The sequence below is a fragment of the Phyllopteryx taeniolatus genome, chromosome 15 (genome assembly GCF_024500385.1).
Source record: "Phyllopteryx taeniolatus isolate TA_2022b chromosome 15, UOR_Ptae_1.2, whole genome shotgun sequence".
NCBI lineage: Eukaryota > Metazoa > Chordata > Actinopteri > Syngnathiformes > Syngnathidae > Phyllopteryx > Phyllopteryx taeniolatus.
Window position 1 is genome coordinate 22,490,313 of NC_084516.1, and position 27,512 is coordinate 22,517,824.

Here is a 27,512-nt window from a genome sequence, read left to right on the forward strand (position 1 = left end):
TTTGGGGACAAATCTGATTACATATGAGTGACTCCGTCGTGTGTTTTTATGTCTCAAAAGTATTTTTTGTCAAAATGGCTGTCTATGGTCGAACTAGAGAGGCTCCAACGACTGGAATAAATTCCTTGTTTGTTTTTGACATACTTGGCAAATAAAGAGTATTCTGATTCTGGCAATATTAACCTCAAAAACTAAACTTGATACAATACACCCTGGATTGAAAGGGGTATCATTTTTTATTTTGGAGCTGACGTGCCAATCTCTCATGAATAAAATGATCATCTGCGCCCGAGTCAATGAAGGCAATAATGGGTGTGTTGTGAGCTGATGTTCCTGGGGGTCTAATCTCGTGTTCTCCTGGAGAACCTATATGGGCACCTTGGAGGGTGAGTGCTTGTCTTAGCGCCTCCGGGGTTGCTCAGTCCATGAAGGCCAGAGTATTCTGTGACGAAATTGTATCCGTTTTAACTGGACCCAGAAGCAAGCAGAGGCAGAAGAAGTTTGTGGAGAATGGTTTATCGAAAAGGAATATTTGGAGTTGGACTTTTGAGGCGTAATGGCGGGTCGGCAAGACGGGGAACGCGCGGGTGGCGTGAGCAGGTGGACGGCTTGGCAGCGTGGTTGAAGAGGTCAGCAAGGCGGGGAACATGGAAGGAACACTGAGGACGAGGAAGAACACGGAGATCAGAACAAGGCGTAATTTACGTGCGAGTACAGAGCCTGTGTGGCGTGGGTAAACGCTAATACTCTGGCAGAGGAGTCCTGAATCTGGCAAGGCTTAAATGCAGGTGATGACGAAGGCTGATTGATGACAGGTGCGCGGCCAGGGTGGTGCTGATTACTGGGACGGGGGAAGGGGCCGTTCAAAACGCAACGCTGCGCCTCGAGTTCAAATGAATTTGTTCTTTTTGAAACTCTCTTTATTTGACATTTGTTGAGTAGCATTGCTGTGGCGTCAGATAGCCCATCCAAGAAACCTCATGGCTGTATTATCATTATCCATCCATCCATTTTCTTTACCGCTTATCCTCACTAGGGTCGCGGGCTGCTGGAGCCCGTCCCAGCTATCTTCTGGCGGGAGGCGGGGTACACCCTGAAGCGGTCGCCAGCCAATCGCAGGGCACATACAAACAAAGCAACCAATTATGCAATTGACTCACTGCACAATATCACTTTCATATCATCAGACCATATAAAAATCTTTATTGACAAACTCTTTTAAAAAAAAAAATATAAATGTTTTTAAATAGAAGTGTTTGAAAGACTAACAATGGAATAGAGGTGGACCCATCATAGCAAGAATCATTGAAACAGAATTGGATCACCGGGACCTCAACCTTGTCTGTCCACAGCCAATAAAAAGAAGTAAATCCCAACCGTTCAAAGTTAATGCACCAATATTCATATTCAAATGAGTCTCCAAATAAACGTGATTTAACTGGTCTTTTGCTTTGAAAAAAAAACAGTGTCCTGGGGCCTCATGTACAAAGATTTGCTTGGATTTCCGACTGAAACACGGCGTACCCTCAAATCCAGAAAACGTCGTCAGCACAAAAATATCCAGGGGCCTCGTGTACAAAAGGTGCGTATGCACAAAACCGTGGCGTACTTTCTTAGTGTCGCCGAAGCACCGACAGCTGCAGAAACGTGCGTACGCCAGCCATGAAGTTGCCGTGAGGCACCGCGCATTTCCACGGTCCTTTCGCTCTCCGTACATCTGAACGTTGCCGTGAAAAAGAACATAACGCCACGTTTTTGTACGTCCGCACCTTTTGTACATGAGGCCCCAGAGTGCTTTGGAATCAGTCTAGCTAATACATCCAAAACCAACACTTTGCTGACTGTGTTCTAGAACTGAGGTAAATTTGTATGGCGGCATGCACATAGGCTGCGATGTCAGGATAAAGTTTTATTATAAATTCCTATGTGTTTCTCCATCCACAGCTCTGCTAACTGCATCGTCGAAGCGTGTGTACTCGCTTTTGACCCCAGGCACATTTTGAGTTGCTTTGGGTCAAGACTCAAATTGCAACGGACAGGATGATAAATGTGAATAATTCCCGGTTCCTGACTTCGCAACACTTTCAAACCGGAATGTATAACTTTTGTGAAAAGGTCTACGTCTTCCAGTCCCCAGCCAAGAATTGAAGTGTCAAATCCACCAGCTTTTAGCAGATCACTCTTGACGACACATGCTATGCCAAAGCCGTAAGTACGCCAAAAACCACCTTTCTTGGTGAGAACAAAATTGTTTTCTCTTGGGGCCTTTTCAGCATACACTATCTTGGGGTTGTACTGACTAAATATGATAGGAAAATAGATCTGTCTCCCTTGGACGGTGTTATCTCTGCAGCGTTGCAGGGCATCGGCATTAAAGATGAGATCCACATCACAAAAGAAGAGTAGAGTGCCATTGTCGGACAACGAGGAGCCCAGCTCTAGAGCAAACCCCCGCGAAAAGTTTCCAGTCATTGGAATCACCGACAGATCAGCTTTGGGGTATTTCCGGTTGTACTCTTTGATTAACTGTATATGTTTTCCTTTGTTCTCATACCGCTCATTGTCCACCAGAATCACAGAGAGTTTCACATTTTGTTTGGGTATCAAACAGACTTTTTCAAAGTTTTCCATAAAACGGACAAAGGTGTCATAGCGACCAGACAGGGGAACGAGGACGTTGACTTTCCTCTGGCTTTGCTCCCATATTTCCCTGGTTGACTCATAGAACTGAAAAGGAGATAAGAATTTCAGAGAGTTGGGCAGAAAAGACAGGGACTGGGATTCGGAGTTGATCGCAGTCACGAGGTCAGCCACATTTAACTCTTCGCTTTCACGAAAGAAAGGTCGACTAAAGGACTGCTGAAGGTATGCGTGGCGCCTCACAGGCACAGTTATTTTACGTCCCTTGTGTTTTTTGTACAGAAGCAGTAAGTCTAAGATGTATTCAGCCCCATGCATTGGATCCACTCTGTAGTAGCCGTATTGAATCTCTTTGAAATCTATTACGCGTCCACGACTTTTGGAATTTTCATTAATCATTTCCATGACCTGGAGTATAATGTCTTCCAACGCAGTCCGGAGTGAGTTTCCCAGGCTTTGGCGGGCAACCTTGTTTTCAACAGCGGAATAAATATGGCGCCCCGTCAGAAAATCCCACTCGATGACGTCATTTCGATGGCTGGGCTGATAACGCATGTAGGACGGTGGTCCTCCCAGTTGCTCGTCCTCCCACGACATTTCCGTGTCACTGAGATGCGTCATAGTCAGGCCTTCCCGATGGAGCAGAATGGTGTCGTAGCGCAGCCTCGAGATCTCGCGGGTCAACATGTAGTTATGGAGTCGGTGCTGGTAAGCAGGCCATTTGTTGGGATGTAGTGTGATGGCATTGTGGATCTTGCTACTGTGCAGCTCTTCGATGAAACCTTTCTTGTGTTCGTAATTCTCATAGAATAGCTGCTGCATCTGTTGAAAGAATTCACACATGATAAGAATTTGCCTGTCTGGGCGGGGGTCACCGTTTTCATACGGTTCCGAGACACAACATTTCCACATTTGGAACAGCGCGCACCATAAGAATACATAGGTTAGCGATAGACTATGGCGCGTTCCGACTTCCGTGAAAATGTGGGTAACGTCACCACCATAGGAACAGAACTCCGTTGTAGACCGAGGACCCCTCTTCAGGTGCCAGTATAAACAAAATGTCGTCTGCATTATTGGTATTTCAATCACGGCCATGGAATTCTCTTTGGAAATTTCTTGTTGTCACATGCATCAATGACTGGAGGGAGCAGATGTAGCCCAAAAAAAAAACAAAACAAGGAAATGAATATAAATTGTGTGCAATATAATTCTGGGTGTAAACAGTCTGAACAATAAAAGCACTATATTATCTGTTTACTGTGATCTTTCTTCCTTAAACGTTTTCCCACACAAAGCGAGACTGTTTTATAAGCCATGTACACAACGCATACAAATACAGTACTGGAGGGGGAAAAAAAAATAAAAAAAAAAAAAACTAGGCTCGACTGCCTTTTTCAATTGAAGACTGCCTCATAGACATTACGTCACTTTATTTAATTATTGGATTTGCAGAGCAGATCTGAATACCAGTTCAAGTGATTTAATGTAACCGGATTTGAAAACTTCAATAGGAATGAAGCTCATTTTTAAAATGATCAACAGTAAACAATTTTTGGTGAGTTGGAGACTAGCTAAGAAAAGGCAACATGACGCTCCCGGAATACAAAAAATAAAAAATTAAAATCCACAAATAAAATGCACCATTGTTTAAACTGCAGAGGATTATGCCGAATCATGCCGAATTGTACGCAAGAACAATTTTCTGGGATTGAGTTATGACTATGACCATATATCACTTATTCTTTATTATTTTTTTCTGTATGTCAGATTACATACAAATTCTATTCAAATATGATCAACATTGTTACTCTTCATCACTTTGGAGGTACGTTCGTGTGTTGAATGTAAAAAAAAAAAAAAAAACACACCTTTCTGCTCTAATGCTGTGAATGGCCAGTTCAGTGTTCATGAAACATGTTTAAAAGAATTGAAGAGTTATATTTTACATTATAAATGTTACTTTTTGCCATTACAGCACTAACAGTTAAACATTTCAGAACAAAACAAGACTTTATTAAAAGGTCTGAGGAGAAAGATGTTAATCCTTGTACATTTGTTGTCGTATGATTTAGCTGTCACCTGTCAATCGCTCTTCAGCTAACGGTACTACAACCTGTAGCTAGCTAGTTAGCCAGACCAGTGTTAGGACGGACAAGAAAAAAACAACCGCCAAAACAAAAAGGTGGTGCAGAGAAATTGAGGGATTAAAAAATAAAATAATAATCCCCTCACACGTAAGAAAATAGTTATTTGGCGGTCGTTCGAGTTTGGCTACCACCACACGGGAGTCCGTTGCCCGCACTAGCCGCGGTTAGCCTGGCCCTCAACAGCTAGATATCAACAAACACGAGAGACCTAGTGATGTAATGGTAAATTATGTTTGAAAATTTGCGATGCTTAAGGGGAAAATGCTTATTTAGCTACCATTAGTTTGCTTGCCAATGGCGGGAAGTGCCACCTATAATAGCCTCGTCATGTTAGCTGCCTGGGCCTACATTTCACAGTTCAAAATTAGCATCGTCCAATGACCAAATGTGTCCTATAGTTGTCAACCTGCTTACTGACAATGTTATTTTCTGGTTAAAATTGACCCGTTTCTGTCTTTCAGCTGTCTCTGCTACTAAATGAATATGAATGAATAAATAACTAAATACAGTAGTTTATTCATTTGTTTGTACATGCCCCATCCTATACACGTGGGATCATCAGCAATCACACCAATCAGTAATTTCATGCCAGAGTTTGTATTGGCCTGCACAAAATGAGAAAAAAAACTACAATATTGCATTATGACTTGTGATAAACAAACGTGTAGAGCTACAAGATATAATTTGTTACCACATTTTAACGTTCTCAATCTTAGTTCAGGTTGTCTTTATGATACGTTTAGTGTGCATGATGTCAAGAACTCTTGATGAGGAACATTTGATAAATTGTACAGCCTTATTGTTTATGTGTCTGGCTTAGTCAATCCTTTTGATTTGATGAATTGACTTCCTTGGGCTAAAAAAAAAAAAAAATGTCTTGTTTTAAATGATGAATGAACCTGAGCGAGCCGGAGAAAAACTGTTTAATAACTCAATAAATACCTCATAGGACCACACGCATTGCGTCCCTCCAAAGCGTCGTACACACCGGCCCACTTCCACATCCTCATGAGTTGTGTACAGCTCCCTGAGACAAGTACCAATGTGTGGTGTCATCCTGCGTAGAACCTCCCTGCTGAAGATCATGCCCGGTCCACCCATGCAGAAGTTCTCCCCAGGCTCAAGAGCTAGTCTGCCCAACTCCTCTGCCATGCCAAGGCCAGTCTGTCCAAGGTAAAGAGGCTTACTGCTGTTCAGAGAACGCAGAAACAACTCCAGCTTCTCACCTACAGAGGGTGAAGGTAAAGCGGAACGGTAACTTCATAAAGTTAAAAGAAAATAAGAAAACAACATACGTGTCAAGCAGAAAGGAGGATCTCTATCCCTTTAATGCCTGAACAGTTTTACTGTGTCACAGCAGACTTTTTAAGCTCCCACTGTGGTTTATTTGTATTCTGATGGATATTTGAGAACTACAGTCGTTCAGTCGAACAGGACAAACTGTTTAAAGGGGAGTGACAGAAACAACACAAAGAAGAGAGGGAAAAGGTCACTAAATAATACAGGAAAACACGACACTAGCTGTAAATAAGATGAGGAAAGTAAATCATTATATACCTCGTACATTGACGCAATAGAATCGAGTGTTGTATGGGGCAGTCGTGCTACAACCTGTGAGGGAAGGACAGGACAAGATAGGACTGGACAGGACAGAAGTGGAAGCATGCAGGAAGATGTCGTAGCTGTATGCTATACAACTGAATTGTGGCGGGAGTGGCGGCAGATTTAAAAAGGAGTAAGTTGATCCAACACATGACGAAGCTAAAGCGGCTAAGTAGCCAGCAGGCTAACTGGAAAGGCGGCGGGCTTGGTCCGTCCGCGAGGATTTATGGCATAGACGAACCAAAAAAAAAAAAAAAAAAAAAAAACAGGCCCGGTCGGGATTCACCTGCGGCCAAGGTGTGGCAAGGGATTCCTCATTAGAGTAAGCCAAACTTTAACTCAAAAGAAAAACTTTTCTGTAAGGAGCAGCAACAGCTCAAACGCATCATTCAAAACTTAAAACGTTCCAGCGTACTCTCTTACCGGTACAATATAGTTGTCAAATAATCAAAATTGGATTTTTCCATTTGTTGGACTATTTTTTTGTTGTTGTGATTTGTTCGTCATTATTATTATACCCCCTCCCCAAAATACATAGCAGAAACATAATTACCTCTTATATACACATCATCATCTGCTCGCATGAACCACTGGTATTTATCCAGGTAGTGATCATGGATGTACTTCAGCATCATAAACGACTTCTTCTGTGGCGGATAAGAATCGTCCACGCCTGGGAGTGAGATCACCGGGATCGGCGCAGGGAGGCGCACGTGGTCGGAGCCCGCGCTCGAGAAGAACTCCACCTTTCCGGGAATCGAACGCGCCCAGGTGTCGTGGGCGGCCGCGGCTCGGGAAGCCAGATACTTCTTGGCCGTCATCACGCCCACGTAGAGAAAGTGCTCGGGTCGCCTCAAGACGCGACTGCTCGCCTCGTTGCGGGCAACCCGAGTGGCCCGCTCGTCGACGGCCGCCGAGTCCGCGAGGTTCCCCGAGACTTTCCCGACTGCGGATTCGCTCTTGAACGAACATGAGGGGGATTCGTTACGTTTACCCTCCAGAACCTGGGGGAGAATCAACCAAGAACACGCAGTGAATCCGAGAATGAGACCGAACAGGACGATTGTCCACTGTCTCCTGAATTTGAGCGGCATGTCCACTGTTTTAAGAATTTAAACCTGCGGTGGACGGAGTGTTGCTGTATGAATGCTGTCGTTGTCTGGAGAGGTGCTGACGTGTAGGAATGGCCAACATCTCCACAAGGCAAACGTGGAAAAACACGCTTTCCCCTTCTGCTAGCATTGTTCCAGGGCTTGAAATGGCGTCACTTTCGTCTTGCGGTCAACTCCATCCTCAGTTCGCCTGTCCAAAGAGTCGTGCCGATTTGCCATATTATCCAAATCCAGGACAGTACCGCACTCCCACGACGTCAACTTAGTCGTTCTATGTTTCACTGCTACCAGCTACGACGGCGGCGTCGTTTGAGGGTGAACAAATAAGCAAAGAGAGCCAAAGGACTTTTTCCTTTTAAAACTCGAACGTTGTGTAGTCGATCATATTATGTCCTCACCGGAGCGGCATTAGTCCACGATTGAAGGAGGTAACTTGCCATCATTTTCTGTTGCGCTGTCAATAGCCAGCGCAAGACTTCCGGTAATACGGGGTTTACCATTTCAGAATAAAATGCTGTTCTTCCGGAACGCTGCTTCAAAGTTTAACGTCAATTTGTTGTGTATGTATAGGTAATATGATGAGCCAATTAAACATTTATTTCCAGTCATAATGGCCTTTTTGAGGGTACAATTATTTTAACAGCCCTGTGTAAAAGAATGAAGACAGACATAATGGTACCATATTGTAGTCCTGAATTTTTGCTGATGGGTATGAGGGAATTTTTAATATACTTGTTTAAACGGCTTTTTATATGTGGACATCAGAAAGAATAGATGCAATATTTGTAACAATGGAAAATGTGAAGACTGGTTTTGTGGAAGAATGGGCCAAAATCACACCAGAGCAATGCATGTGACTAGTTTCTCCATACAGGAGGAGTCTTGAATATAAAAATACAAAAAATATATATAATACAACATGTACTTCGCGCTTCAGTGCTATGCTTCAGTGGTATGGTTTCCTTAGGAAATACAGTTGTTGATTTGCTTTCCCCACCTGATTGGGAGATGTTGGTTGACCAGGTGAGGTCTGCTGAGATGTGGACTCTGAGAAACTTGAAGTTTTCCACCCTCTTCATGTATATAGAGGGCGGTGTGCTCAGTTCTCAGATTTCCTGAAGTAGATAATCATCTCCTTCGTCTTGACTGTATTCAGTTCCAGATTGTTGATTTCACACCATCGCCAGACCCCCCCCCCCCCACCCCCCTTTAGATTCTGCTGTTGAAGCATAGGCCCAGACTTTAGGTCCATCTCTAAAATGCTATTTTCCAACTTGTCTGGCTGATGCAATGTTTGGACAATCCACAAGCCAGAAATTGAAAAAAAAAAAAAAAACATAGTTTGAAAAAATAAATGAAACACACCAAATGGATTAATAATAATTGAATTAATGAAATGATCAATGTGAAATTTAATAGAATCAACATTTAAGAAGGGGGCAAATACTTTTTCGGGGCACTTAAACGTTTTTTTCATGAGTTTTACTAAACGAGTCCCACCAAAAGGTGGCAGAAGAGCCAAGAAGATGACCAACAAGGATGCTTTGTACTTGGAGACGGCTGACAATGCAAACTCGTATACAGAGAAACAATTTGGGAAGTGGTCATCTTGCAATGGTCGGATTCCATCAAACCAAGGTGGAATCATCGCTTGCGTTCAAGGCTGGCCTAAGGAGGAGGTATGTCGTTTTGTCCTCACACCGGCAACCATTTTCGATTTGAGAAGAGTGTACCAAAAAAACAAAACAAAAAACACAAAAAAAAGAACGAAAAATCCAAATCAATACATCGAAGTTGTTTTTAAATTGCGCATCAGTGCGTTTTGTTGGCAATTTCGGGCATATCAATGATGCCATTGTCCCAGAAGGGGAGAGTCTCTCAGTGGTTGGGCAACTTGTGACGTCACAACAACAGTGAACAAGTGTTTTGGTTTGCAGGAAAGATCCTCGGTCGACTCTTTCCCCATCCGAGGGAGTCTCGTTTTGCAACAAGGATTTGTTATTTGTTACGCCGCCAGACAGGACATGATTGAGAGTCTTCCATAGATAAGGTAATTATTATTATTATTTTTTAATCTTTGATGTGCCTTCAGACTCATTTGCAAATGCATTGTCACTACCATTTAAGGTAGTTGGGGATCTGTTTGTCTTTCTTTGCGCCAATTGTCAGAGAGTAACAAAAAAAAAAGAGAGCCCAAGGTGGGCTGCACAAATCTTCTTGTTATTGTGATGATGCATACTCTTCTAATTTTAACATGCTATGAGTTCTCTCTCTCTCTCTTTTTTTATTTTTTTTATTTTTTTTAAATTATTTAAAAAAAAAAAAAAAAATGTATTTCGTCCAAATTTGAATGTGTCGGCCCAAACTATTTGCGACGCGTTGTTTGGACTTTGGCGCTGCAAGAAATCTTTGGCTCAGGAGTTCATATTTATCGACCCAAAACAGTTTGCAGAATGATTGAAGCATTTTACAATGAACTGAATGTATATCTGGGAAAAGTTATTACGAGCACGGAATGTTATTTGTGTATGCAACCTTGGATAATTAACTTTCGGAGCACATGAGTAATTATAAAAGTACTGTATATTAATCGTCATGATTGACAGTGCAAATGGTGGTGGCCCACTGAAATACATGTCTTTTTATAACGGTAAAGACCAGCGCGCATAACGGGAAAGACATAAACATGTCTTTCCCGTTATTGATCAAATGATATGACAATGACCGGTCAAAATCTGGTGGCTACATTAGACAAATGATAAAATATGGAAAAGTGGAAATCTGATGAAATCTATTGATATCAAGGTGAATTTTAGTGCGCCTGTGAAATGAGGACGAAAGAAAACGGAATCATTCAAAGTTCCATTTTCATGAGAGTAGCCTCGGCGTACAAGTGAGACCCTTTATAAACTCCTTTTCATATTCACGTCATCTTTCGTAAGGGAAATGATCCGCCGCGACAAGGCCGTGTTTCGGGGGGAAACAACTCCCCGCTGAAAGTGAAAGCTGGTTTTGCGCGTCGAGGGACAACTGGCCCCGTGGTGGAGGGTGGAAGACAAAACACGGCACAGTCAATCAAACTGGACAGGACGAACACATGCGCGGACACACGGGGGTCTGGGGGGGGGGGCAGCTGTCGGTTGGGAGGTTTCAGTCATTCAGTCAGCGGTAGCAGATGCGTTTGAGTCAACGTTTGCATTGTATTTATTTGCTTTCTACGATACTTTTTCTGACTGCCGCTCGTTGTAATGGTGCAAAATTCCATATGGCCGAACTGTAGCCTACTTCGCGGCCAAACAAGCGGGAAAAAGGCGCTGGGCTCTTCCTGTTCAGTCGCTTAGCAACCGGCAACAAATGCGGCAAGCTTGAGCTTGTGCTGCGGTCCTCCGTGCAATCTACCCTGCAGCGAACGCCACACAAAACAAGTGCGGGGTGAAAGGCCCGTTACACAGTCAGCTCGTCAGCCTTGCTAAAAAACTAAAGCTAGGCCCGGCCTCAGCTGTTGTTTTGCCTGGCATGACCAATGAGCCTGAATGGGAGAGTAAAAGTATCAGTTGTCGCCTACTTTAATTCGACATTAACTTCATTTCGATGTCCTACTCCCACCAAAGACGGAAAACAACAATCGTCATTTTATGAAGGAATCGTGCGCATAGTGAGTAGTGTGTGATTGTGTACCTGATTTGTGATGGTGGTCCACATTAAATATGAGCAAGCACAAGTAAAGGTTTATATGCTGCTTTCAAGGCTTAAAAAAAATAGGTGTTTTTGGTTAAATGGGGGGCTGGCAACTGTTTTTATGAGTGGCCGATCGGCCACTAGTTTTGCGGCGATTCAAAATTTGAATTGCCAGCCAATTGAAATGCACATACGCTATCACTCACGCTGAAAATACGTTTTAAGCGAGCGAGAGAAATAATGGAACCTCTGACTGAAAACACAAAGCCTGTGGCCAAAAATGTTTTTTTATTATGTCATTGTTCGGTCCAACTCGGAGGGAGGCGCTGATGTTTTAAACGATGTCCCGCGGTGGAGTGAGCTGTTTAGCTAGCTGCTAAGCTCCTTAGCTCATTAGCTTGCGGGCTAGCGAACTTAATAAACATTTAGGGGTCCCTTTCCCTTAAGTATTTGTTGTGCGCTAACACCCTTGGCACATGGAGCAAGGCTCATTTCCGCCGCTTCTGGTGTTAAAAAGTAAAGGTTCTTTTAGTCCGTTACAATGACCTAATGTCGCTCGCGACTTGTATTTATCAATTATTGCTTATTTATCAACTACTTGGTGCGCAAGACTATGACTTCGACATCTTCTACTGCTACTCTTACGTCGAAGAAACATTTTTGCTCATCAGATCAGCCCGTGTCGTATTTGTTGCACTGGTCTTTTGTATTTTCGTGTTGAGGTGCTGCGGGTCGTGGGCCTGGTTGCGGTCCCAGCGGAACCGCGAAGCACACGTAACATCGGCGACAAGAGTTGATCCGCTAGTACGTCTTGGATTCATTAGGAAATGCAGCTACAATTATCTAATTAGTTTACGGATGTTGATGTTAAATGTGATGAAGCATCGGAGCGATGTTAGGGATTATGTCACAACACAAAATGAACTTCAAATTCAGAAATGGACAATAAAAACAGAAAAATATTGGACTTTATATTTTCCTTGAGGATGCATTTGGGATTAGCCTTTGAAGTTGGTAATAGTGAAAAAGGAAGTGAAACAGACAATGATTTGAGTCGATTCTTTTCCAGAATGAGAGTGCTTAAAGAGGAGGATGCTATTCATGTGGCACAGCTCGAAGCAGGCATCAGGTGCAGGTGCAGATGGGCCTGGCTCAAGTTGGAGGCCAGAACAAAAAAAAGCAAAGAAATTAGGCATATTTAATTTTAATCTTAAATTTGTACATCAACATGTACTTGAGCGGTTTTTCTGCGTGTTTATTTTGCCTTATTGTACTCTTCAGAGTATTCCAGATTGCTTAATTTTTGTTAAAATCCCCAAAATTATCTGAGGGGGCACGGGGAATCCCACCAGCCCCCCCTACAATGTTTTTTTTAATTTTTTTGTCACCTTTTTCATGCCGTTGGCGTCTGCATGTATGATACTTGGACTTCAGGGCGAATTCCATGGTTTCCCTCCAGTACAGGAATGGGTGGACACATACTCTGGTTGTGGTTTTCTCCGTAGAGCCACCTTCTTTATGGTTTCTGTGCAATGTGTCGTGCACACTCATAGCTGACTTTGGGTGAGTGTCAGTGTATATCCTGGACTGGTTGGCAGCCAATTGCAGGGTACATGACGCACAACCATTCACACCAGCATTGACACCTATGGACAATTTAAAGCCTTCAATTCACAGAAGAAGCATGTTTTTTTTTTTTAATATGGGAGGAAGCCAGAGTACCCAGATGATAATAATGATGAAGATGATGACTATCAATTATTATTGTTATATTTTCCTTTTGAAATTCCACTGGGGCAGAATGGTGTGTCTGGCCCCTCTCAGACCTCGTTCTGTGTAACTGCATTTCCAATAACTGTACATCCATCCATCCATTTTCTTCCGCTTATCCGAGGTTGAGTCGCGGGGGCAGTAGCTTTAGCAGGGATTGCCAGATTTCCCTCTCCAGCTCTTCCGTGGGGATTATGAGGCGTTACGAGGCCAACTGGGAGAATTAGTGCCCGGAACACCTCACCAGGGAGGCGTCCAAGATGCATCCGAATCAGATGCCCCAGCCACCTGATCTGGCGCCTCTCAGTGTGGAGGAGCAGGGGCTCTACTCTGAGCTCCTCCCGGTTGACCGAGCTTCTCACCCACTCTCGAAGGGAGAGCCCGGACACCCTGCGGAGGAAACTCATTTCGTCCGCTGGGATCTTTTCGATATCTGGGATCTTGTTCTTTCGGTCACGACCCCCAGCTCATGACCAGAGGTGAAGGTAGGAACGGAGATCGACCAGTTAATTGAGAGCTTCGCCTTTTGGCTTAGCTCCTTCTTTACCACAACGGACCGATACAAAGTCCAAAGTTCCATTGTTCCCTCACTTGTGACAAGACCACAAGATACTTGAACTCCTCCACTTAGGGCAGTATCTCATCCCCGACCTGGAGAGGGCACGCCACCCTTTTCCGACTGAGGACCATGGTCTCAGATTTGGAGATGCCGATTTTCATCCCAGCCGCTTCACACTCGGCTGCGAACCGCTCCAGTGAGAGTTGGAAATCACGGCTTTATGAAGCCAACAGAACCACATTGTCTGCAAAAAGTGGAGATGCAATACGGAGGCCACCAAACCGGACCCACTCTACGCCTCAGCTGCGCCTATAAATTCTGTCTATAAAAGTAATGAACAGAATCGGTGATAAAGGGCAGCCTTGGCGGAGTCCAACCCTCACCGGAAACGAATCAGACTTACTGCCAGCAATGAGGACCAAACTCTGACACTGGTCGTATAGGGACCGAACAGCCCGTATCAGGGATTTCGGTACCCCATACTCCCGAAGAACTCTCATGCACCTTCGAGGACCCTGCTTGTCCACTGTTCCACGGCCAGAACGAAAGCCACACTGCTCGTCCTGAATCTGAGATTCGACTTCCCGACTTACCTCTCCAGCACCCCTGAACAGACCTCACCAGGGAGTCTGAGGAGTGTGATCCCCCTGTAGTTGGAACACACCCTCCGGTCCCCTTTCTTAAAAAGGGGTACCAGCACCCCAGTCTGCCAATCCAGAGGCACTGTCCCCGATGTCCACGCGATGTTGCAGAGGCGTGTCAACCCTGACAGCCCCACAACATCCAGAGCCTTGAGACACTCCGGGCGAATCTCATCCACCCTCGGGGCCTTGCCACAGAGGAACTTTTTAACCACCTCAGTGACCTCAACGCCAGAGATAGGAGAGCCCGCCTCAGAGACCCCAGACTCTGCTTCCTCATGGGAAGGCACGGCGGTGGAATTGAAGAGGTCTTCGAAGTATTCTCCCCACTGACTCACAACGTCCCGAGTCGAGGTCAGCAGCGCCCCATCCCCACTATACCTAGTGTTGATGGTGCACTGCTTGCCCCTCTTGAGACGCCGGATGGTGGACCATAAATTTCTCGAAGCCGTCCGGAAGTCTTTCTCCATGGCCTCACCGAACTCCTCCCACGCCCGAGTTTTTGCTTCAGCGACCACCAAAGCTGCTTTCTGCTTGGCCAGCTGGTACCCATCAGCTGCCTCAAGAGTCCCACAGGCCAAAAATGCCCGATGGGACTCCTTCTTCAGCTTGACGGCATCCCTCACTGTTGGTGTCCCACCAATGGGACCTGCAACGGATCCACACTATTTGGAAGGACGTCAGGGCAGCTCTCACTCTTTCGGCCAAAAGAAACAAGCGGTTGGCGGATCTTCATCACTCCTATACCGGAATACAAGGTGGGTCAGATGGTGCGGCTTTCCTCCTGTGACCTCTCTCTCCAAACGGAAGCACATAAACTCACGCCACGCTTCATTGGGCCTTTTCCTATCTCAAGATCCATCCCACGTTTCATGTATCTCCGCTCAAGCCTGTCTCCACCAGTGCTCTTAGCCCTCTGGCCGTGCCCCCTCTACGCCCCCGAATCATCGACAACCATCCTGCCTTCACTTTTTCACGCATCCTTAATGTGCGGCCCTGGGGTCGGGGGTTTCAGTTCTTGGTGGACTGGGAGGGTTATGGTCCGGAGGAGCGTGCCTGGATATCCTGTAAGCTCATTTTGATTGACACTCTCATCAGCAATTTTTATGCGGCCCACCCTGGGAAGCCTGAAAGGATGCCAGGGGGCGTCCGTTGAGGGAGGCGGGGTAGTGTCATGATTTGTGCCCTGGAGTTCCTCTGCGAGGCGTGGGTGGCGCCTTGTGCCTCTTTTTTCCCCTCTCTCTCTCCAGCACTAATTACCTCCTCGCCCGAGTACCTGGTTCCAATAAGCCCTAATCACAGCCTGCACTTAAGCCTGCCTGTTACTGTGTTCCAGCGCCAGAGTATTCTCGCTCCTACACGGTACACCAGCTGACGCCTGGCCCATGAACGTAAGAATTGTTTCTCTGATACCTGTGCTCGAACTTACTCCCTGTTGTTCCTCCTGCTCTAGTGCCCTCCTGTGTCTCCTGTCACGACGCTCGCTCCAGCCACATAACCAAGTTCACACTCCAGTGTCCCGCAAAAAGCTCTAATCCCCCGCTCGCTCCACCCTCACGCCATGGAATTCTTGACCTCGGGCTTCTCCCTAATAAACCCCTTCCAACTGCTTCCTCAATCTCAGTCTGCTTTTGGGTCCAGTCCAATACCGTTTGGTACATACCGTGAAAATAGGTTTAATTTTATTGGGCTCATTGCACTTTGACTGCCTGTCGTATATACCATATTTCCTCGACCATAAGGCGCACCGTATTAAAAGGCGCAGTCTCAGTTACGGGGCCTATTTCTGTATTTAACACATACATAAGGCGCACCGTATTATTGGGCTCAGGCATGGTAAAACATACGCTAGCTTAAAACATACGGTAGCATGCATGCACGCTAAAGCATGCTAGCGTATGTTTTTTAAAAGGCAGCGGGAGAAAAACTGAGTTCAGTTGTACTTTATTTAAGTATTTAACTATGTACTCACGTTATTTTTTTTATCAGTCCTCATCCGCAAATCCATCAAAGTCCTCATCTCCTGTATCCGAAATGAACAGCTGGCCAAGTTCTCCATCAAATATGCCGGGTTCCCTCTCGTCATTGTCGGAGTCAGTCTCGTTGCCGGGGGGCTGTTCAGCAATGATGCCGGCTTTCGCGAAAGCTCGGACAACAGTCAAAGCAGATACCTTAGCCCAGGCATCCACAATCCATTCACATATGGTGGCGTAACTCGCCCGGCGTTGCCTCCTAGTCTTAGTAAAGCTGTGCTCGCCATCTGTCATCCATCGCTCCCACGCTGCTCGCAACTTCACTTTGAACGCCCGAGTTATTGCACTCAGTCGAATGGTGTCTGTAGAGACTCTTCTCCCGGCTGTTCTTTGGTCATTAATCCAATGCTGCACACCGTCCATTTTGGAGAAAATTTAAGACTTTTAAGTGCGCCTTATGGTCGTGAAAGTCCACATTATAAAGACACTTCCAGGAAAGTCTTATTGTTAATAATAATACTGATCTGACCTAATTAGAAAAAACATTAGCAGGGGATCACCACTCACATTTATTCCATTCATCCATCCATCCATCCATTGTCTTCCGCTTATCCAAGGTCGGGTTGAGGCAGCAGCCTCAGCAAGGAAGCCCAGACTTCCCTCTCCACACCCACTTCCTCTGGCTCTTCCGAGGGGATCCCGAAGCGTTCCCAGGTAAGCCAAGAGACGTAGTTTGTCCAGCATGTCCTGGATCGTCCCCGGGGACGTGCCCGGCCCTCCTCACCAGGGAGGCGTCCAGGAGGCATCCTAAACAGATGCCCGAGCCACCTCATATGGCTCCTCTCAATGCGGAGGAGCAGCGGCTCTACTCTGAGCCCTTCCCGGATGACCGTGCTTCTCACCCTATCTGTAAGGGAGAGCGGAGCAAACTAATTTCGGCCGCTTGTATCCGGGATCTTGTTCTTTCGGTCACGACACACAGCTCGTGACCATAGCTGAGGGTAGGAACGTAGATCGACCGTTAAATAGAGAGCTTTGCCTTTCGGCTTAGCTCCTTCTTTACCACAGCGGATCGATACAAAGTCCGCATCACTGCAGACACTGCACCGATCTGCCTGTCGATCTCCAGTTCCATTCTTCCCTCACTCGTGAACAAGATCCCAAGATACTTGAACTCCTCCACTTGGGGCAGGATCTCATCCCCGACCCGGAGAGGGCACTCCACCCTTAATCCGACTGAGGACCATGGTCTCAGATTTGGAGGGGCTGATTTTCATCCCAGCCGCTTCACACTCGGCTGCGATCCGCTCCAGTGAGAGTTGGAGATCACGGCTTGATGAAGCCAACAGAACCACTTCATCTGCAAAAAGCAGAGATGAAATTCTTAGGCCACCAAACCGGACCCCCTCTACGCCTCGGCTGTGCCGAGAAATTCTGTCCATAAAAGTTATGAACAGAATCGGTGACAAAGGGCAGCCTTGGCGGAGTCCAACCCTCACCGGAAACGAGTCCGACTTACTGCCGGCAATGCGGATCAAACTCTGAGACCGGTCGTACTGGGACCGAACAGCCCATATCAGGGGGTTCGGTACCCTATACTCCTGAAGCACCCCCCATAGGACTCCACGAGCAACACGGTCGAACGCCTTCTCCAAGTCCACAAAACACATGTAGACTGGTTGGGCGAACTCCCATGCACCCTCGAGGACCCTGCCAAGGGTGAAGAGCTGGTCCACTGTTCCACGGCCAGGACGAAAACCACACTGCTCCTCCGGAATCTGAGATTCGACTTCCCGACAGACCCTCCTCTCCAGCACCCCTGAATAGACCTTACCAGTGAGGCTGAGGAGTGTGATCCCCCTGTAGTTGGAACACACACTCCAGTCCTCCTTCTTAAAAAGGGGGACCACCACCCCAGTCTGCCAATCCAGAGGCACTGTCCCGATGTCCACGCAATGTTGCAGAGGCGTGTCAACCAGGACAGTCCCACAACATCCAGAGCCTTTCGGAACTATGGGGCGAAATCTCATCCACCCCAGTGGCCTTGCCACCGAGGAGCATTTTAACCACCTCGGTGACCTCAACCCCAGAGATAGGAGAACCCAGACTGTGCTTCCTGAAGGGAAGGCGTGTTGGTGGAATTGAGGAGGTCTTCGAAGTATTCTCCCCACCGATTCACAACGTCCCGAGTCGAGGTCAGCAGCGCCCCATCCCCACTATACACAGTGTTGATGGTGCACTTCTTCACCCTCCTGAGACGCCGGATGGTGGACCAGAATTTCCTCGAAGCCGCTCGGAAGTTGTTCTCCATGGCCTCACCGAACTCCTCCCATGCCGGGTTTTTGCCTCAGTGACCACCAAAGCCGCATTCCGCTTAGCCAGCCGGTACCCATCAGCTGCCTCAAGAGTCCCACAGGCCATAAAGGCCCGATAGGACTACTTCTTCAGCTTGACGGCGTCCCTCACCGCTGGTGTCCACCAACGGGTTTGGGGATTGCCGCCACGACAGGCACCGACTACCTTATGGCCACAGCTCCAGTCGGCCGCCTCGGCAATAGAGGACGTGAGTGACGTTCTGCCGGAGGTTGGAGTTGAAACTCCTTCTGACTGGGGATTCTGCCAGACGTTCCCAGCAGACCCTCACAATACGTTTGGGCCTGCCACGTCGGACCGGCAACTTCCCTCACCATTGGAGCCAACTTACCACCAAGTGGTGATCAGTTGACAACTTCGCCCCTCTCTTCACCCAGTATCCAAGACATGCGGCGGCAAGTCCAATGACACGACCACAAAGTCGATCATCGAACGGAGACCTAGGGTGTCCTGGTGCCAAGTGCACGTGTGGACACCCTTATGCTTGGACATGGTGTTCGTTATGGACAATCCGTGGTGAGCACAGAAGTCCAATAATATCTTCCTCCCAATCGCCCTTCCAGGTCTCACTGTCGTTGCCCACGTGAGCGTTGAAGTCCCCCAGCAGAGCGATGGAGTCCCCAGCGGGAGCGCTCTCCAGGAGCGGGTGGGTAATCTGAACTGCTGTTTGGTGCATAGGCACTAACTACAGTCAGGATCCGTCCCCCCACCCGAAGGCGGAGCTAGGCTACCCTCTCGTCCACCGGGGTAAACCCCCGACGTACAGGCGCCGAGCCCGGGGGCAATAAGTATACCCACACCTGCTCGGCGCCTCTCACCGTGGCCAACTCCAGATCGGAAAAGAGTCCAACCCCTCTCGAGAGAACTGGTACCAGAGCCCAAGCTGTGTGTGGAAGCGAGCCCGACTATATCTAGACGGAACTTCTCGACCTCACACACGCTCGGGCTCCTTCCCTGCCAGAGAGGTGACATTCCACGTTCCTAGAACCAGCTTCTGTAGCCAGGGATCGGATCGCCCAGGTCCCCGCCTTCGGCCTCTGCCCAGCTCACACTGCACCAAACCCCTATGTCCCCTAAGGGGGACCCACGTTACCCTTCTGGGCTGTGCCCGGCCGGGCCCCATGGGTGCGGGCCCAGCCACCAGGCACTTGCCTTCGAGCTCCACCTCCAGGCCTGGCTCCAGAGGGGGGCCCCGGTGACCTGTGTCTGGGCAAGGGAAACCTAGATCCATATATTTTGTTCTTCATAGGGGTTTTTGGAGCCATGCTTTGTCTGGTTCCTCACCTATGACCTGTTTGCCATGGGTGACACTACCAGGGTCGTGAAGCCTCAGACAACTTAACTCCTAGGATCATTGGGACACACAAAACCCTCCACCATGATAAGGTGACGGCTCAAGGAGAGGACATTTAATCCATATAAATCATCCATCCATCCATCCATCCATCCATCCATCCATCCATCCATTTTCTGAGCCGCTTCTCCTCACTAGGGTAGCGGGCGTGCTGGAGCCTATCCCAGCTAACATCGGGCAGGAGGCGGGGTATACCCTGAACTGGTCGCCAGCCAATCGCAGGGCACATACAAACAAACAACCATTCACACTCACATTCACACCTACGGGCAATTTAGAGTTGTCAATTAACTGAGGACGCATGTTTTTGGGTGTGGGAGGAAACCCGAGTGTCCGGAGAAAACCCACGCAGGCACGGGGAGAACATGCAAACTCCACACAGGCGGGGCCGGGGATTGAAGCCTGGTCCTCAGAACTGTGAGGCTGACGCTCTAACCAGTCGGCCACCGTGCCGCCGACTGCCATTATAATTGCATATTTTTTTGGGATAATGTGTTTCAAAACGTTGTGTTGGCAGATAGATAACGTGCAGTTCAGGTTTTGTATGGTGCCAGAGGTCTCAGTTCCTGCCCGTCCATTGCAAGGGAGAAAGAGAGGCGTCGGTATTATGATACTTGGAATGCTGTATCAATGTTGTACAGCTCTGCATAGTCTGCTCCTTTTTGGGTATCTGGAGGCCTTTCACACGCACAGCATTGCCCTTGTTTGTGCAGTAGTGCAGTTGTCTTAGCGTGGGGTGGGTGTTCGTTCCAACATCGGTGGCTACAGCTGTGCCAATCAGCCGAGTGAAACCAGAGATGAGTTCTGCTGCCCCCCCAAAAAACGTGTAATGGCACAGTGCAAGCAACCCATCATACTACTGTGTATTTCCTATGATGTCGTACAAATTGTTCATCACCACTTTGCAAACAACCATTCGCACTCACACGTTCACACCTACGGGCAATTTTGAGTCAACCAACCACGCATGTGTCTGGGATGTGGGAGGAAACCGAAGTGCCCGGAGAAACCCCATGCAGGCACGGGGAGAACATGCAAACTCCACACGGGCGGGGCCGGGATTTGAACCCAGGTCCCCAGAACTGTGAGGCAGATGTGCTAACCAGTCGTTCACTGTGCTGGCCTTTTCTATTACAAGCTTATTAAAAAAAATATAAGTACAGCTTTTAGGTCACCAACGAGAACTTGTGCACTAACTCCATCCTATCTAAGATTACTGGCAGAGCTGGTGCATTTCATTGTCTCCATTTTGGAGAGGATGGGAAACATTGAAATAATTCATCCTGAAAAAAAACCAAAATAAAATAAATATGACAATGTAATATGCAAAATTAATCCAACATACTCTATGTATATAACGTAATATTTGTTATATACAGCGTCTGAAATAAGTATTTAATCTCACCATTTTTCTCTAATATAGTTCCAAAGGTGCTATTGACATGAAAATTTCACCAGATGTTGGGAACAACCCAAGTAATCCATACATACAAAAAGTAGAACAAATAAGATGAGAAATTAAGTTGGGTGTAATAATGTGAAATGGCACAGGGAAAAAGTATTGAACACGCCAACTGGTATTTATTTAATACTGTTTACAAAAGCCTATGTTTGCAATGACAGCTTCAAGATGCCTCCTGTATGGAGAACCTAGTCTTCTTGTATGGAGAAACTTGTCAAGCAGTCTTCAAATATTGAAGGTTCCGTGGGCTTCTTCTATGGACCTTGAGTTTGAGTTCTTTCCATAGATTTTCGATTGGATTCAAGTCAGGTGATTGGCTGGGCCATTCTAGCAGCTTTATTGTTTTACTTTGAAACAATTTGAGAGTTTCCTTGGCAGTATGTTTTGGATCATTATCCTGCTGAAATGTCCTCCCTCGTTTCATTTTCATCATCCACGTAGATGGCAGCAGATTTTTGTCAAGAAGGTCACCTTACATTTGCCCATTCATCCTTCCTTCAATAATGTGAAGTTTACCAGTACCATTTGCTGAAAAGCAGCCCCACACCATCATGTTCCCACCTCCAAACTTCACTGTTGGTGTGGTGTTTTTAGGGTGATGTGCAGTGCCATTTCTCCTCCAAACGTGGTGTGCATTGTGGCATCCAAACAGTTCAATTTTGCTCTCATCTGACCAGACTATATTCTCCCAGTATTTAACTGGCTTATCTGAATGTTGATCAGCAAACTTGGAACGAGCTTTGACATGCTTTTTTTTTCAGCAATGGGGTCTTCCGTGGTGAGCGTGCATACAGGCCGTGGCGGCCATTACTCACTGTTTTCCTTGTGACAACAGTACCTGCTAATTCCAGATCTTTTTGAAGCGCTCCACAGGCGTTCCTTGGCTCTTGGACAACTCTTCTGATTATTCTTTGCACTCCTCTGTCAGCAATCTTGCGAGGAGCACCCGATCGAGACAAATTTATGGTGTTACGATTTGCTTTCCACTTACATATTATGTCCCCAACCGTGTTCACTGCAACGTTCAGAAGCTTAGATATGCGCCTGTAACCAATGCCATCGTTATGTTTTGCAACAATAACGTACCCATCATGAGATATGTCTTGACTCACCCCTTGGCAATGAGACCTTTTTGTCGGCCATTAATTAGGACTGAACCAGCTGATGTTCATTTGCACTGACAAAGGGGTAGATTGCTGTTTGATTATTGATCGATTTTAGGTGTTGTCTTGGCTTTCCGTGCCTTTTTGCACCTCCCCTTTTTTCATGTGTTCAATACTTTTTCCCTGTGTCATTTCACATTTTTACACACAACTTAATTTCTGATCTTATTTGTTTCTTTGTATGTATGGATTACTTGGGTTGTTCCCAACATCTGGCGAAATATGCAGGTCAATAGCACCTTTGGAAGTATATTTCGTGGGAAAAATGGCGATGTGTCAAATATTTCAGCCACTGTATACAGGACGAGTTTCTAACTTTATAGATTCAAGTTCCAAGACTTGATTTGTAACTAAGTCTAGTACTATTTCTTACAGACCGCAATCTTCTGTCTCATTTTGCAGTTCAATTTGTTCTATCGTATGCAGTTTCATTGCGCACTTGGATTGAGTTCTCATTTATGAAGTAAAACAGCTCACTTAGCAACTTCTATGTGAAAGCCATTCAACATCAGCGCCGTCACTACAAAAAAAAAAAGTGTGTAGAATATGAGAGACATGATCATGAATTCATAAATACTACCGAATGAACCTCAAGTAAAGAATGAACCACAAATTGTTTATCCACAAGAAAGAAAGGTGTTTTAATATACAGCACGTTACATGTACGTGTATTTCATTTCCATGAAACACTTCTTCCATCGCAAAGTTAACCTGTTCCTTTCTTTTTGTCAAGGTTGAGTCGTGAGTGAGATGGCCATGCCGCTGCTGTGCCACGGGTTAGTCTCGTTGGCTGTGGCCTTCTTTTTCCTGCCTTGCATCACTTCCTCCCTTAACCTGGAAGATCCAAATGTCTGCAGCCACTGGGAGAGGTTCGTCTGTCGACCGTTCCGTATTAGACTTGACACTGATCTGAACGGCTTGATCGGTATCGGCCAATAATTTGCATTTTATGGTGATGGGCTGATTGGCTCTGATGTCATTTGGTACAAATTTTGTGCAATGACGCGTCCGTCGATGATAAAAATCACCGTGAAACGATTGGCTGGCAACCAGTCCAAGGCAGCCCGCCTCCTGCCCGATGATAGATGGGATAGGCTCCAGCGCTCCCGCGACCCTTGTGAGGAGAAGCGGCTCAGAAAATGGATGGATGGATGGATGCTAACGGTTAGCTTTGATAGTCTCGGTTTTACAACCCTTCAAGCAACGGGTATTTGGACACAAATTGTGGGGAAAAAAAACATGTGGGCAGATAATACAACAGTACTCAGAGGCATATATTCTTTATCTTCTACAAAAAATCACTACTTTTTTTTTTTACAGCAACTTATTACCTTACAGTAGTAGTAGAACTGTATTCTTCATTTGTGTCTGCATCAGTGTTGCCACAGTTACCTTGTAAAAGTAACTTCGATACTTTACTGATTTTTTTTTAGCTTCAAAGTAACTTAGTTACTGATTACTTGAGGCAACTGTGTGTGTGTGTGTGTGTGTGTGTGTGCGTGCGTTTGTGCACATAAGCATGAGTGACAGACAGACACACAGACACGCACACAAATTGCTCCTCCCACAATAATTTTGATGCGAAGAGTGACAAATTGAACCAGTTCTTGGGGTGGGCGGGGTTAATGGGGGAAGCACTTACTACGTCAGCCGTGCAGCACGTTAAACCAGGTCCCAGTCCGCACTCCAGACGTAGTTGAACGTTCTCACTTTTCATTGTAAATATTTTTTAAGCTAAGTATCGTAAGTCCTTCAGTGAGTCCATGACCGATTTATGACCGCGCACTTCAGTGTGAATAATTAAACCCACAATGCATTGCATGTGGAACACACCAGTAAAATTGTCTTCTTCCTGTGTAAATAAAAACGTAACAACAAATACACTTTTTACTCAGGAAAACAAGTAGTAGTAGTAGTAGTGTTGCCTTAGTGTTGCCTTCCCAATGTATTTAACTTTTTGTCCAAAGACACCCGCCGCAAAGAAAACACGCAGGCTTCCATGCGCGCACACACAGTCACACAGTTTAATGAAGCCTGCCCTAACGGTGGGTAGGGGAGGGGTAGCGGTGTATTAAAGCTCAAAGAACCACAAAATTCCTTCCGATTAAACTCGGGTGGTAGAATGTCATGCATGAAAGCCCGACGCACACACATGGATTCTGACATGCATTTGATGTCTGATCTCTTGGGTCCTTCTCTTCCTGTGCTTTCAGATATTCGGTGACAGTGCAAGAATCCTACGCCCATCCTTTCGATCAGATTTATTACACCAGCTGCACAGACATCCTCAACTGGTTCAAGTGCACCAGACACAGGTGAGGACCACATCAGTGGCAACCATATTCTGAGACAGCCCTGGCTGTTTTCCCATTCGCTTTACATTTGAATTTCAAGTGACCAAAATGCAACGTTTATCGCCTCCAAAAAGGTGACACCGACACCGGGCAGCTCCGAAATGCAATTAAACAATAATGTATTGCAATACATTATTACACACACACACTATTAAAGGAGTGTGTGTGTGTGTGTGTGGTTAAATTGGATCAATTGTGTGATTAATCTGAGTAAACAAAAACCAAAACAAAAATGAAGTCACTGTCAACGACTTGTCGTTAATTGGTAACCTTATAATATGATTATATATTACAATATAATACGATAGTTGTGTTCTGCGAAGAAAGACGAGGATCTTTCCTCGATCTCATCGGACGACTTACTTGCAGGGTAAGCTACCGGACCGCGTATCGCAGAGGGGAGAAGACAATGTACCGAAGGAAGTCCCAGTGCTGTCCAGGCTTCTTTGAAAACGGCGAAATTTGCGTTCGTGAGTATCGTCACAAATTTACAACTGTATGAAAAAGATTTCCGTGTTCCGGGAAAACGTGCAGTAAAATCACCGCCACCCAAAAATGAAACAACGGACCCATGAAACGCAACTTTTTTTTTTTGCTTCATTTGACAATATTCAAACGTATTCAAATGTATAAAATGAGGTCAGCAGCAATTTAGCCTTTTTTTTTAAAAGCTTGCATTTAAGTCATAAGAGAAAATGGATTCGCATGGGTTACGGGTACCCAGGTAAGTCAAAAAAATGCGCCCCAAATTCAGTGGATCTGCAGTAGGGGTCCCTTCAACGAGTAAAGTTTCCCTGATTCATTCCACTAACATCCTCCTCTTTCCCTCTCCAGCTCATTGTACCGAGAGCTGCGTTCATGGCCGTTGCATGGCCCCCAACACCTGCCAGTGTGAGCCCGGATGGGGGGGGTCCAATTGCTCCAGCGGTAAGTCTTCCAGCTGTTGCTCTGTGTGAGGTGACAAGTCTTTTGTTTGAGAGCCTGTGAAGCTCTCGGGGAGAGAAAAAACAAAACAGATTGGATCTGCAGAACATCCAAGTTTGAACAAACTATACAGTATTCGGCCCGCCGCACACCAAGCAGTGTTGCCGAACCCGAACCTGAACTGCCGCGCAGTGTGCGGGGTTTTGCAGTTTGTTTTCATGAGTGGCCAACCGCCGTCAACCGAAATCTACGTTTCCGGATATGAGTGAGATTCAGCTTTATTGTCAGAAAAGGCAATAGTAAGACAGTCACCACGAGCTCACAGTGGTGAGCAACATAAACACAACACAATATTCACTCACAGTACATGCAACAAAACTAATATTTAACGAAGAATAATCAAATAAAGTAGGAGAATGAAACACACTATTCCTATCTAAAGGCACGCAACAAACAGCTGTACATTATGAAACACATGCAATAAAGGGGGAACTATTTACCTGACATACAATTCCAATGAAGTTGGGACGTTGTGTTAAACATAAATAAAAACAGAATACAATGATTTGCAAATCATGTTCGACCTGTATTGAATTGAATACACTTCAAAGACAAGATATTTAATGTTCAAACTGATCGACTTTGTTTTTAGCAAATAATCATGAACTTAGAATTTTATGGCTGCAACACGTTCCAAAAAAGCTTCAGCTGTTCAACAGTCCGGGGTCTCCGTTGTCATATTTTACGCTTCATAATGAGCTACACATTTTCAATGGGAGACAGGTCTGGACTGCAGGCAGGCCAGTCTAGTACCCGCACTCTTTTACTATGAAGCCACACTGTTGTAACACGTGCATACACGCGTATACTGTATTTCCAATTTCATATGAATGCAGCCCTATGGGGGGCACAAGCCAGTGGAAACTGTAGGCCGGTCCCAAGCCCGAATAAATGCAGTGGGTTGGGTCAGGAAGGGCATCCGGCTTCAAACTTTGCCAAACAAATATGAGCGTTCATCTAAAGAATTCCAGACCAGATCGGTCGTGGCCCGGGTTAACAATGACCGCCACCGGCGCCGTCAACCTGCAGGGCGCCGGTGGAAATTCAGCTACTGTGGGTCGAAGACCTTGGGGAGGTGGAAAGCGGGTTCTGAGACAGAAAGAGAAGAGGAAAGAAGTGATGGGTTAGTACGGCATCCAGGAAAGGAACTTGGAGGGACAGATGGTGGTAGACTCTTCAAAAAGGATGCAAATGGCTGTAGTGAACACTTTTTTCCAGAAGAGGCACGAACATAGGGTGACCTACGAGAGCGGAGGTACAAGCACGCAGGTGGATTACATCTTGAGCAGACGATGTCATCTGAAGGAGGTTACCGACTGTAAGGTAGTGGTAGGGGAGAGTGTGGCTAGACAGCATAGGATGGCGGTGTGTAAGATGACTCTGGTGGTGGGGAGGAAGATTAGGAAGACAAAGGCGGAGCAGAGAACCATGTGGTGGAAGCTGAGAAAGGAAGAGTGCTGTGCGGCTTTTCGGGAAGAGGTGAGACAGGCTCTCGGTGGACAGGAGGAGCTTCCAGAAAATTGGACCACTACAGCCAAGGTGATCAGAGAAACAGGCAGGAGAGTACTTGGTGTATCTGGCAGGAAAGGAGAGAAGGAGACTTGGTGGTGGAACCTCACAGTACAGGAAATCATACAAGGAAAAAGGTTAGCTAAGAGGAAGTGGGACACTGAGAGGACCGAGGAGAGGCGAAAGGA

The 27,512-nt window shown here is 46.2% G+C and overlaps 2 protein-coding genes across 8 annotated transcripts in view; one reads left to right on the plus strand and one right to left on the minus strand.

Moving 5' to 3' along the window:
• Positions 1 to 217: 217 nt before the first annotated feature.
• chsy3 (chondroitin sulfate synthase 3) lies at positions 218 to 7,998 on the minus strand. Of its 2 annotated transcripts, none has more exons than XM_061799536.1 (3): positions 6,946 to 7,998; positions 5,733 to 6,016; positions 218 to 659 (listed from the first exon to the last, which is right to left on the minus strand). In XM_061799536.1, the coding sequence occupies exons 1-3, from the start codon at positions 7,484 to 7,486 to the stop codon at positions 516 to 518; spliced, it is 969 nt and encodes a 322-aa protein (XP_061655520.1). In that variant the 5' UTR covers positions 7,487 to 7,998; the 3' UTR covers positions 218 to 515. The 2 variants fall into 2 exon arrangements, with proteins under 2 accessions (XP_061655520.1, XP_061655519.1); XM_061799535.1 differs by lacking the exon at positions 218 to 659 and adding an exon at positions 1,170 to 3,462 and having other exon boundaries at positions 6,946 to 7,995.
• Positions 7,999 to 8,970: 972 nt separating this feature from the next.
• Positions 8,971 to 27,512, plus strand: part of megf10 (multiple EGF-like-domains 10) — an 81,880-nt gene continuing 63,338 nt past the window's right edge. For 3 of the 6 annotated variants that reach the window (XM_061799529.1, XM_061799531.1, XM_061799532.1), the window contains exons 1-6: positions 9,045 to 9,183; positions 9,442 to 9,554; positions 23,211 to 23,346; positions 24,691 to 24,792; positions 25,201 to 25,301; positions 25,666 to 25,758. In XM_061799529.1, coding sequence (XP_061655513.1) covers positions 23,228 to 23,346; positions 24,691 to 24,792; positions 25,201 to 25,301; positions 25,666 to 25,758 — 415 coding nt within the window. In that variant the 5' untranslated portion in view covers positions 9,045 to 9,183; positions 9,442 to 9,554; positions 23,211 to 23,227. Of the gene's footprint in view, positions 9,184 to 9,441; positions 9,555 to 15,520; positions 15,544 to 23,210; positions 23,347 to 24,690; positions 24,793 to 25,200; positions 25,302 to 25,665; positions 25,759 to 27,512 lie in introns of those variants that run through there. The other 3 variants (XM_061799534.1, XM_061799533.1, XM_061799530.1) reach the window with 3 other exon arrangements.

Coding starts and splice junctions, on each gene's coding strand:
- chsy3 (XM_061799535.1), bottom strand. CDS start 7,486: ATGCCGCTCAAATTCAGGAGACAGTGGACAATCGTCCTGTTCGGTCTC. Junction 6,017..6,945: donor TGATGATGTGTATATAAGAG/GTAATTATGTTT, acceptor CACCCTCTGTAG/GTGAGAAGCTGGAGTTGTTT. Junction 3,463..5,732: donor AATGCGTGTGGTCCTATGAG/GTATTTATTGAG, acceptor TTCTTTCAACAG/ATGCAGCAGCTATTCTATGA.